General features: G+C 45.6%; 1 protein-coding gene across 1 annotated transcript; it reads left to right on the top strand.

The window, feature by feature from the left end:
- Positions 1 to 238: 238 nt before the first annotated feature.
- LOC308417008 (acyl-CoA desaturase 1-like) lies at positions 239 to 8492 on the top strand (the record flags this gene model as incomplete). Its single annotated transcript, XM_080912097.1, has 5 exons — positions 239 to 512; positions 3432 to 3562; positions 5013 to 5218; positions 5643 to 5875; positions 8293 to 8492. The coding sequence occupies 5 exons, from the start codon at positions 239 to 241 to the stop codon at positions 8490 to 8492; spliced, it is 1044 nt and encodes a 347-aa protein (XP_080768223.1).
- Positions 8493 to 12557: the final 4065 nt, after the last annotated feature.

Genomic DNA, 12557 nt, shown 5'->3' with positions numbered 1-12557 from the left:
TCCTCTGCTTTCTACTCCTGTGACTAAGGTGTATCAGGCGTATTAGTCTCACTGCACAGTCTGTTCTTAGCTGGATTTTAGTTCAAGGGGACTTTCCCCTCCAGCTAACTCTTCCTAACCTGGGCACTAAAGCAGGACCCGTGCTAGTGTGCTATTCTTCCCTGACCCACACTGAAGAACACAGGTTCCCTTGCTGCCAACTTCCTGTTCCCTCTTCTGACAGCTTCCCAGCTCCGAGATGACCACCAAGATCACCACCTTCACAAAGCCTCTCTCTGGAAGCCTAAAGAATGAAGAAGAGACATTAGAAAAGATTTTCCAACAATGGAGAGAAGACATCCGGCCTGAAATGAGAGAAGATATACACGACCCCAGCTACCAGGATGAGGAGGGGCCCCCGCCCAAGCTGGAGTACGTCTGGCAGAACATCATCCTCATGGCCCTGCTGCACATGGGAGCCTTGTACGGGATCACACTGGTTCCCTCCTGCAAGGTCTACACCTGCCTCTTCGGTGAGCAGCATCCCTGTCTTTGGCCAGTGTTCCTGGTCTTTCCTTTAACAAGGTCCACTCTGACACAGTTCAGCAGCCATGTTTTGTATAGGATTCTCCATCCTTTTCCCTTTGGCTCCTGAGGGTTTGGCTGGGCTTGAAGCAGAGTCTAGTCATGAAAGAAGGTCAGTTCTGGGCGCCTCTTTGCATTAATGCTGAGAAAAAAACAAAAACAAAAAACCCAGCAACAGTCCCTGGACAAACTTTGCTGTGTGCCTTCCTAGTATGTCTGCCTGTCTTACCCCAACTATTTGACCCTCACCCCTCTGTCTAGATGAAGCTGGTTTGCCTGGGAGGAAGGTGATACAGGCTCCTAGACACCTCAGGTGCACAGGTGTATGGCTCCTCCTCCGACTCCACGCAGGTCTCCAGGCGCTGCCTATGCTGGTCCAGATGTTCTTGGACTGAATCAAATTGCAGAAGGGTCTCATGTTCCAGCTTGCTGCTTTCATCTCATCCAGTTCTATACATACCATGCTCCTCTCCACCGTCCCCAATGCACAGTTCTTTGGCAGACATCATAAACCCCAACCTTAGGGCTACTGGACTGAAGGAAACAGTATGGTCAGTTCAGGCACTCAGGGTTTCACAGACCTGGGCCCAGAGTAGTGCTGCCCTAGCATCGACAGATGAGCCTCACAGGTAGTTTCCGTTGTGACCCCCCTGAAGCCTGAGCCAGGGAGAGTGAGCCCAACCTGTGTTGATGCAGGGGTACTCCTCAGGAAGATGCTGGGAGGTTGTCTAAGTAGTGCCAGCAGTGGGGTGTTTCTGGGCACCCTCTCCTGGAAAGTAGCTCCATCTGCTCCAGTGCTCTCAGGTCTCATACGTGGTGAGACCTGGACTCTGGAGCTTCACCTTGGAAGTTTTTCAAGTGCCTTCAGGGAAATACAATGGGAACATTTCCTGCCTCAAGGTCCTGTCCTAGTGTGGCCTGATCTCCGGTTGGGGATATATTGTTTTCCTTTCTCATGGCATCCCACTCTCCACAATGGTGACTTGGCTCCCACATATAGCAGGGTGGCTTACTTGTAGGTCAGAAACAGTCATCCCATTGAAGCAGCGGGGTGGCTCTCTTCTTCCACTGAGAACCCCAAATGTAAGCTGCAGAATACAGAACTCAGAGCCTGCGTACATTCCCCTGTAGACTATGGATTCCCTCTCATCTTTCCTCCTCCTTAGAAGGAAAATCCTCAAATAGTTTCTGTCCCTGCTAGTTCCTGTTCCACTTGGGCCTTCCTTGTAGGCCTCATTAAGTTCCGTTCCTGACCAAACTGTGTTTGGCAGGCCCAGGTGCCAGTGCAGGCAGAGGGACAACATCTCAAACCCCATTGTGCTTCCTCTCTCTCTGGTATCTTTTCACTGGTGACCTGTTATTTTTGGCTTCGGGAGGACATAGGGCTATTTGTACAATATGTGAGCTCTCCAACCTTAAAGTTCTGTAGCCTTTGAGCTACCACTGTTTCTAGCTGCCCCTTGGAGTACTGTATATAGTTTTTTGTTTGTTTGTTTGTCTGGTTAGTTGGTTGGTTTGGGTTTTTTTTTTGTTTGTTTGTTTGTTTTGTTTTGTTTTTGATTTTTCTTTGTGTGTGTGTGTGTGTGTGTGTGTGTGTGTGTTTTCTTTTACCGAGGTCGCAGCTTTTATGTTCATGCTGCCACAGAGGAACAGATGGCTCCCCTCAGTGTCCCCTTTGTCATCATGGGCTGTGCAAACCTCTTGAGCTGCAGTTATTGGGTCGGTGAGGTAGGACAATGAAGGAATAGTCGGCTGTCAAGAAGCAGATGCCACAGTTGGAACCAGTGATTGTTGCCAGAAACACTAGCTGCAAACCACAATTCTATTTTTACTAGTCCTGTGCTCCTAGAAAAACATACCACTTATATCATAATCTCCTCATCCATGACCTCACGATAGAGTCTCACCTGTGTAAGGTGTAGTTGGAGAAGGTTAAGCCCCTGTGCAGATATGACTTTATATAGGGCTGGCTGTCCCTGACAGAGACACCCTTCTCTAGCTACCATAATGGCACGATACTGTGTTAGCTGCCAAATTGCATCTATCTCTTGCCACTTGGGTCTCTTCTAATTTGGCAGTGCCCAGATTAGTCTGGCTACTGTTTTGAGAGCAGCCATGTGTTTGGGTCCTTAAGCTCTGTAGGGATCATTGATGGCCTTCAACACTTTAGAGAAAATTAGCTTATCTCAAAGGACACAGGACGTGGCATGATGTTCCTGCACAAAGACAATGGCTAGAACCCTATTTCCTGCCCTTCATCCTCAGTACCTGGACCTCCTTAACCCGTCTCCACTTCTGGGTGGAGAGTCTGTGAGGGGTTGATGCTCTATTCAAGTGAGGAAAGGTTTTCAGCCACAGAAAGCAAGGCATCCCTGAGACCGAAACGCCCTAATGGGACAGAGGCAAATCAACTCATAAGCCTTCAGCTGGTTACTGAGTAAAAGTATGACGTGTTTGCTTATATCCCTCCTTTGTGTTATTTAGGCAGCAACATCAGCTTGTGCACTTAAAGTCCGTCAAAGAGATGAGGGTTCTGTCTGCCCATGTGTTATCACTTCAGACAATGAGTAAAGGCTTGACTCTCCCTCTGTTCAGAGAACAGCCTGGTCTCCTCTGGTCAGGCCTCTTACCCACAAGTCTAAGCCTGGTGAATGTCCTGCCTATCTGTCCATATATTTGGCTATGTCTTCTTTCTGTTGCTTTGGTGTCAACAGGTTCTGTTTCTAGTCCTAAGCCCTGGGATTCATGAGAAAACAGATCCCTATGTCAAGCCTCCCAAAGACACAGCGGGGCATCAGAAAGGGCACCCTAACTTGTTTACCGGATGGGCATGGCTGGGAGGTGACCTCCACTGTCTTTTCTTGCAGGGTTTGCGTTGTATTTATTTTCTGGCATGGGTGTCACAGCTGGGGCTCATCGCCTGTGGAGTCATCGGAGCTATAAAGCTCGGCTGCCCCTGAGGCTCCTCCTCCTCATAGCCAACACCATGGCTTTCCAGGTAGAAGTGTGGCTCTGCTCAGCTCCTCTGTGTCACATCTACTAAGGTTTCAGGACACAGTGGAAGGAGTCAAAGCCCTGAGAGGAGCCAGCAGGCCAGCCATTGCCTCTCTCACTCTTCTCTGGTCACCCAAAGGACATGCTTAGTTCTGAGATTTATAGAGCATGAGATAACTTACGTCACTGGGTAGGGAAACTCAGGGAAAGGTTCTCTAGTGAGTTACTACTGGGACATTTTTGGCCAGGTTCCTAAGCTCTCACGCAGTGTGACTGATATGGTCATTCAGCACCAATGGTCAGCATGCATTAGTTAAGGGCTGACCCTGGTTTCCATTAACAAGCATTAAACTTACACGTTGTGATTCCCATCGTAAGTCCCCACTTCAATGGGACTGCCAGGGTGCAGACCCAAGAACTCTTTACTCTAGATAATGAATGCAGACACTTCTAATGGCAGCAGCTCTTTGCTGGCACCATGCTAGCATTTGACATAGATGAACTCATTTAAGTCTCTGTGATGTCTTAAGAGGAGGATACTGTTATTACCCCTCATTTCTGATGATGAAGTTATGTTAGCGAGTAGCTTCAAGGACCAGTGTTGGGATGCTTACCTACGGCTGCCGTGCTTGCTAAGTGAGCTTCTGAGACTGTTTGGGGCATAAGTTTCTAACACAGAAGGAAAGGAATTGGAGAAGGGAGCTTCCCTTGATGGCAAGTTGGAGCAACTAGCAGCAGATACTTTGTCGTGTAGAGCTCATTGTGAGAGAAGAGGAAAACAGGGAACAACATTTTCTTGGATGGTAACATTGGAAGTTCTTAACACATGCATATAATCATCTCTGCCCTAGCAGTTTATACCCTGAATTCTCCTGATCTCTTTATGGGGAAAAAAGAAAGAGGGTGATATTATTGGTGTATACTTAAAGGTTTAGAAAGAGTCCCACATAAGAGGTCCTTAGGAAATGTGCCCAAGCTCCTAAGTTACATCCTGGTCTTGTTACTGGTTCAGTAAACTGTCGTTATAAAGGTATCAGGATAGAGCCTCCCACATCTGTAGTCACAGACCAACACTCCAGGCCCCAAGCCCACCTGCTTCACATTCCCTTTATTCGAGGATTAGGCCTTCCATTAGGAGCCTGTCCTCCTCTGAAGAACTGCTGAGCTTTGCTAATGAGAACGAGGGAGGGTCGTGTTTCCCCTCCCTTCTCTCTATCTGCCACACAATCTCCGGGAGTGACAGTGCTATGTCTGAGACTATAAGTTGCTTTTCCCTGTAAGCTTTTGGAACAAGTGTGCAGGAAAGGGTGCTCCCCAAGGCCTCCTTGGGGGAGACAAAGTCCGAGGACTATGAATTTGACTGAGAGTCTCAGGCCCTTGCAGACATCTAGACCTTTGCATTCACCTTGGAGAACTTTTCTTCTCAATTCTGGGTTCCTCTTTCCTGCTTCCAGAATGATGTGTATGAATGGTCCCGAGATCACCGCGCCCACCACAAGTTCACAGAAACGCATGCTGACCCTCACAATTCCCGCCGTGGCTTTTTCTTCTCACATGCGGGCTGGCTGCTCGTGCGCAAACACCCGGCTGTCAAAGAGAAGGGAGGAAAACTGGACATGTCTGACCTCAAAGCTGAGAAGCTGGTGATGTTCCAGAGGAGGTGAGTGAAAGGGGGGTAGGGGTGGAACTGGTAATGTACCCAGGTCACCTGGGGTTCCACTTTTTTCTCTTATAACTTGAAAAATAAAAGCTGAGAAAAATTCCAGGGCTAGTATGTTTAAGACCACCATTTCAAACTCATTTTAATGGTTCAGAGGCTATAAAGAGGCTTCACTTTTTGTTCAGTTCGTGCCCTTTGAGCAATTTTCATGGATGCTATTAAATGCAATTTGGTTTAACTATCACTGATCTAACTAGGATAGGCAAAGACATAAAAGATCATCTACCCATTCTCTCCTGATGGTTTCTGCCCTTGCTTTTCCCCCATACCTAGAAAGGGAAGCTGGGAAGGAAGGTCAGTACAGTGTGGGGGTGGACACATGTAGGAGTGGCTTCTCCAGACTCAGTGTGATCTCTCCATGTAGGTACTACAAGCCTGGCATCCTGCTTCTGTGTTTCATCCTGCCCACAATGGTGCCCTGGTATTTCTGGGGGGAAACAATTCGACACAGTTTCTATATTGCCACTTTATTGAGATATACCTTGACGCTCAACTCCACCTGGCTGGTGAACAGTGCCGCCCACCGTTATGGGTATCGCCCCTACGACAAGAACATTGGAGCCCGAGATAATATGATAACTACAATAACAACCGTGGGTAAGTCAGACGTCTACAGCAGGACCACATTCAGTGAGCTATTGGTTAGGAGTTTTTGCTAGAAGTCTGAAGGACAGGATAAGATTGATTTGTTTTAAGCAGGGACTCCCTCTGTAACCCAGGCTGGCCTCAAAAATCCAACAGCGTTCCTGCCTCAGCCTCCAAAACACTGGAATTACAGGTATGAGGTATCACTTATGTCTCCTAAATTTGTTTTTAACGATAATCTGTGTCTCAGTTCTTCTACTATGAAAACCCGGACCTAGTAGCTGAGTACAAAGCCGGTCTGATCTACACGGCAAGTCTCAGGCCAGCCAGGGCTACACAGCAAGATCCTGTCTCCAAAATAAACAGCAGCAAAAAACCAAATCGATTACATATTTGTAAAACAGAAACTATATGAAAGTCCAAAGGCCTGTTACAAAAAAAGAAAAGGTGAAAATCACCAGGTCCGAAACAGTCTCTAAATGGCGTGTATATTAGGCCTTTTTAAAGACAGGGTTTCACTATGTAGCCATGGCTAACCTGGAACTTGCTATGTGGACCAAACTGGCCTCAAACTCACAAACATTCATCAGTATCGGCCTCTCAAGTGTTGGGATTAAAGGTGTGGGGCCACTACACCCAGCCTATATTAAACACTATTAAGTTTGTCACTCTCCTGTCTCCTCTGGGTTGAGTAGCATCTCACTTCAGTTAGGAAATGGATAAATACAACATCGGGGACTATAGAACGGGCAGTAAGCCCAGTATTTTGTATCCAATCTTGCTATGTAGAATGCAGAAAGAGTAAGTCTGACTTCGTTTACTCAAGTCCAAGTGTGAATATATTTTCCTCTCCATCTTCCTGCCCTAACTTTTCTAAATGCCTTCTACCTCTCACCATGTTCTTACTGTGATTCTCCTGAAATAAACTACTTGCACTTGGCAATTACATGATTTCCATGGACTGCTGTGGCCTGGCATGCATTCTGTTCTGTAACTGGATGTGTTGTGAGCCTCCTCAACACATGTCCCCATGATTGGTTGTCTAGACTCTTGCTTTATCCAATCAACTTCCTTCTTATCTCTTCTACTTATCTCATCCTTGGGTCTTCTCCAGCTGTTTCCTGCCACTCTGGTTTTATTTTTTGTTTTGTTTTGTTTTCTTGAATTACTTTCCCACTGTCCTATGCTTCTGGTATCTGTGAAACTTGATCTCTGAAGATTTCTTTTTTGATGCCCCAGTTGCTACACATAGCTCTCGCTTCCTTCTCTTTTAAATCTACCCCTCCCTGAATGTAGACGTTACAATTTTCTGTTAGCAACCTTATCCAGGTGCCTTCCCACCTGCTCCCAAATGGACACTGAGTGCACCCTGGTGAAGACAGGACACATAACCAAGAGGAAGCCTGGTTAGCAGCATCTCTGTGATCAGAAATCACCTCACTCTTTCATTTTTTCCTGTCACTCCTAATCAATCTGGGGTAACTCAAGAGCCATATTTTGTTGGTCTTTGTGATAACTTGGTGAGGCTAATGCTGTTTTTGTAGCAATCGGTCGAAAAGTTCTGTGTGTAGGGTTTTCATTTACCTACCCCAGAAAGATTCCTGACTCTTTAAAAAAATACTTATTTCCCTTTTTGTCAAAATGGACTTCTGTTTCAAGAGTTCTCAGAACATCAGCAGTTAGTAGGAATCTCCAAAGGCAGAGGGAGAAGGATTTCTGTTGAGTTCAAGGCCAGCCTGGTCTACAAAGCAAGTCCAGGACAGCTAAGGCTCTGTTATACAGAGAAATCCTGTCTCAAAAATCAAACAAATAAAGGAATCTTCAAGAATTTCCAGAGTAGATCTGATTTATCAGTACCCCCCCACCCAAAACCAAAGGTAAACACAGCCCACTGTGTGCTGCTAATAGCTGAAGGAAACACCAGTTCTTGGTATCTCTCTCTCCCTTCAGCTACTGCTGCCTTTTCTGCCTTTACTGCTGTTGGAACCTCCCACATTTGCAGAGAATACCAATACCATGGCTAAGAATGAGCTTGCTCACCTTTGTAAGAATCACACACCCCATCCCACCAGAAAGCATGCATCTAGACACAGAGCCAGCAGGATCTTGGGTCAGTATTTATGTTTGCTATGGCTTTTTCTAAGATGAAGCATTTGCCAGTAGAATATTCTTCTTTCATCTAGTTATCACAATAGAAACATCCTTTCCAAAAAAAAAGTCCCATATCCCATCAATAAGTGAGATTGTTCAATATGTTTAAGATGCTCAGAGGGCTCTTGTTTCCTCAGAGGTAGAAGACACTGAGGTCATCTATTTGGTTAAAAGCAGCACAGTTCTCTGAGGTTTGAGGTACCTTGCAGGTAAGAGGTATGCAAAACTGAAGCAGCAACCACTGAGCCCCCTAACTGCTCTCCTTGCTTCTGTTGCAGGCGAGGGCTTCCACAACTACCATCACGCCTTCCCCTACGACTACTCTGCCAGTGAGTACCACTGCCTCATCAACTTCACCACGTTCTTCATCGACTGCATGGCTGCCCTCGGCCTGGCTTACGACCGGAAAAAAGTGTCCATGGCCGCTGTCTTAGCCAGGGTTAAAAGAACTGGGGACGGGAGCCACAAGAGTGACTAAGATCCTGCTTCAAATGTCACCTGAACAGAAGCTTAATGTTCTGCTGATAACTATAGAAAAACACTATTAGGATGGTGAAGATGACTTTTAACTCACTCTGTATAGCACTCTGTATAGCACTCTCTTCTTCTTCTTCTTCTTCTTCTTCTTCTTCTTCTTCTTCTTCTTCTTCTTCTTCTTCTTCTTCTTCTTCTTCTTCTTCTCCTCCTCCTCCTCCTCCTCCTCTTCCTCCTCCTCCTCCTCCTCCTGCTTCCTCTCCTCCTCTTCTTCCTCCTCCTCCTCCGGCTTCCTCTCCTCCTCTTCCTCCTCCTTCTTTTCCTCTTATGATTTCTCTATGTCATCCTGGCTGTCCTGGAACTCACTCTGTAGACCAGGTTGGCCTTGAACTCAGAGGTCTGTCTGTCTGTCTCTGCCTTCTGAGTGCTGGGATTAAAGTCATGCACCACAGCCCACATGTGAACATCACTCCTAAATAATAATGCTTAAGTCTCAAATGCCAATACCTCTCCTTTATGATGCTAAGCTGATACAGTTGTCTTTTCACCCATCCTGTCTCTCATTGTGTCTCAGGCTAATGCTGTCATCCACAAGTCCTTCCTTGTCTGCCTCTAAAAGTTTAGCATCCTTTGCATAGACCAGTGGCAGAGCCTTTGCCTCAGACAACTCTCACTGTAGTGCTCTGTACTTAAGGGTAGGTGGCTTAATCTAGAGATGCAACAACGATTGTGTAGTGCATCTTAATCATCATGACCCTGGGTATGCTAGACAAGAGAGGGAAAATAACTGTGAGAAAACTCGGAAAGCAGGAAAATTATAATAGGAAAGAATTACCATGCCAGCTATGATTCTTAAGCAAGGATGAGGTTACATGGATTAAGTTATGAGGAAGTGTTTCTGTGATCAGACCCAGCTGCTTCCTAAGCAGACACGGAGCCCCCGAGCCCCAGAGCTTGGCAATGTCAGAACACGGTAGTGAATTGGATATCTAGATATTCCTTAGATTAAGGATCTAAAAAACAAACAAAACAAAAAGCAAACCATGTATATAGTAAGAAAAAGTGGTTTCAGGTGGGAAAGGAGTTTGCCTTTCTGCTGTAACAGGATCTCTTGTTTTGTAGAACAAGAGGTATTAAGGGAGAATGAGCCCAGGTCCCTGTTCGTCCAGCATTCTTTCTTACTCAGCTCTGTCATCTTTAAGGCATTGGATGGCCTCTGACAGCATTAAGATGGTGGTGGGATTCCCAAACTCCCACAGAAGAAGGAGCTTAAAAGGATAGAGTTGGAACAATAGAACTGGTGGTGACCTAATTATTTGATTGTGGTTCCGATTCTCTATATTTCAAAGAGGTCCATAAAGAGGCGCCGAGGAGAGGATGGATTATCTGGGCCACCTGTCCCTCCGCTCTCTAGGCAGAGCTGAGGAGGTGGAGGGGCAGTGTTGATAGGAAGTTTCTCAAAACTTCCTGAAAGAAGGCCTCTACAAGGTAGATACCCAGGGGACTGTCAACTTCCTGAGTAGATACCCAGGGGACTGTCAACTTCCTGTGCCACTAAGACAGACTCAAAGACAGGTCAGTTTATTAATCCAAACTGCTTCTTGGATTGATAACACCCAGGCTTCTGCCAACAGTGTCATGCCTCCCCTCCCATTTTCCTTGCTCTGAAGCATCCCTCTCTGCAGGACTATCTTGGGGTCAGGGTAGGAATCTCTGAATCACGTTCATTCTGCCTTCCAGGGTCCACTGCGTCTTTCTCTATTCTCCTGTGGTTTGTTCTGTTTCTGGACTCTTTTCCTCTCCCTGGGCAGGAAGTCTGGTGTTCTCTCAGAGCTGCAGGGGTGCACATCCTGGAAGATCCCCTCCTGTAGACACAACATCATGGAGCTATTCTTGTCTTTAGTAGACACCACTGATTGTCTCCTTCCCAGGTTTCCAGATCCCTTCCACATCCACCTCTGGGACTTCTAGCACTTTGCTGACTCCAGACAAACTCTTATCTGCCAAACTGTTCTAGAGATGTTACAAGCCCAGAGATTTTCTTTCTCATAAGTCTTGCTGAATCCAAATGTTGATGGTGTAGCTCTGAACCAACCATGGAGCAGGCACCTGAAAGGTAACAGGCACAAACTTGACTTTGATATGGCATTCTGATCTCTGCACACTCCTCTCCCTATCGTGGATGACCTTGTTTCTTAGATGATTTGTAGGAAGATCACAGGGTTGAGGCCAGACTCAACTACATAGTGAGACCCTGTCTTAGAAATAAAAAAAATATATAAAAAAAAATAAAGGAAAGGCAAGCCATAGAATTAAAGAAAACATGTATAAACTGTGTATCTCATAGGAAATAAGATACAGAATATAAAAGAAACTCCCACATACCAGCAATAAGAAGACAAATAGTCCAGTTCTAAACTTGCAAAAGTGTTGGGCCTCACCTTTCTGCAAAGCAGAAATAGATATAGCCAATAATTGCATAAAAGAAACTCTACATCAGCAGACAGCAAGGAAATATAAATCAGAAACATAGTAAGTGCCCTATACCCACTAGAATGGCTGTAATTATAATAATTAAACAAGCAAATAAACAAACAAAAAAAAAAACCCAGCAAAACCAAATGTTGCAGAATTTGGAAAAATGAAAACCCATTAATAGGAATCTAAGATAGTATGGGTGCTTTGAGGAGACCACCAGTCATCCTTTAGAAAGTTAAAATATAAGGTACCATGTGGTCCAGTAATTCTACACTTTGGTATATAACCAAAAAAAATATGAAAACATAAGCACAGAAAAACCCTTGTACATAAATGTTCGCTCCTGTATTATGGAATGACCCAACACAAGACTACACAAATATCCACTCAAAACTGAAAAACTAATGTAATGTATTCATATGCTGACATTTTATTCAAATAAAAAAAAATGAGGTCTGATTCATAACAAAAAACGTGGAAAGCCCAGACAAACCCTGTTCTGAGGCCATGCAGTCAGACACAGAAGTCAGTATGTTGTATTAATTCCGTTAATGTGAAATGTCCTAAAGGCACAGATCTAGAGTCAGTTAACAGACTGAAAGCTGCCATGGGCAATAGAGCGACAAAAGGAAGTGACCTGTTTATGGGAAGCACTGTTTTGGGGGCTGATGAAACTGTTCAAATGTTAAATCACTCACTCTGTTGGTTGCACAGCTTAATCTTGAAGCCTGCAGAAAAAAAAAATTCTTGTATTTTTATTGCTGTTACCGTAGTTTACAGTTGAAACTCAAACCCAAATAAATTAATAAAGTGTTGGTTAATTTCAAGCTTTCTGTTTATTCTTTTGTTTGCTTTTAGAGACAGGGTTTCTCTGTGTTGCCCTGGCTGTCCTGGAATTCACTCTATAGACCGTGCTGTCCTCAGCTCAGAGATCTGTCCACTTCTGCCTCCCAAGCGCTGGGATTAAAGGTGTGAGCCACCACTGTTAGAAGGATGAAGAGAGTGGGGGGCATAAGGCCCATAGAGGTGCGGCGAGGCCTGGGGGCAAAGGAGATGCCTCTGGGGGAGCCCATGTTGGGAATTCCTTCCCCCTGAGGGACCAGCCACACAATGGTATAGTACAGAATAGAGTTTATTCAAGTCATGGGAGAGTTAAGAGGGTGGGGGGGGGTGGACGGAGGAATAGACAAGTAGAGGCCGGCCATGAGCACATGGAAGGAGAAAGGAGAAGAAGAGGGGTAGGGGTGAGAGAGCAAGGCTGCAAGAGGCCAAGAGGCAAGAGCAAGAGAGAGGAGGGGTCAAGCAGCTCCTTTTATAGTGTCAGGTCACTGGGGCAGAGCATACCTGTCCACTGCTTGGTAATTGAGGGGTGGGGTATACCTGGCTGTTGCTAGGTAACTGAGGGTTACAGAATCCCAACAACCACCACCTAGAAAGTTCAGGTCTTTCATAAAGGGAAGCATTCTGAATTCTCATCATCCCGAAGGCTAAGTTCTCCAGTCTCAGATTTTACAGCGACTTGTGAGAAAAGCAAGTCTTGCTACACCTGATTACAGTAGTGGAAAGAAATCCAAACTCCACCTTCAACATG

This window comes from Micromys minutus (assembly GCF_963924665.1).
Source record: "Micromys minutus genome assembly, chromosome: 2".
Taxonomy (NCBI): domain Eukaryota; kingdom Metazoa; phylum Chordata; class Mammalia; order Rodentia; family Muridae; genus Micromys; species Micromys minutus.
This window is presented reverse-complemented; position numbering and strand designations above follow the sequence as displayed.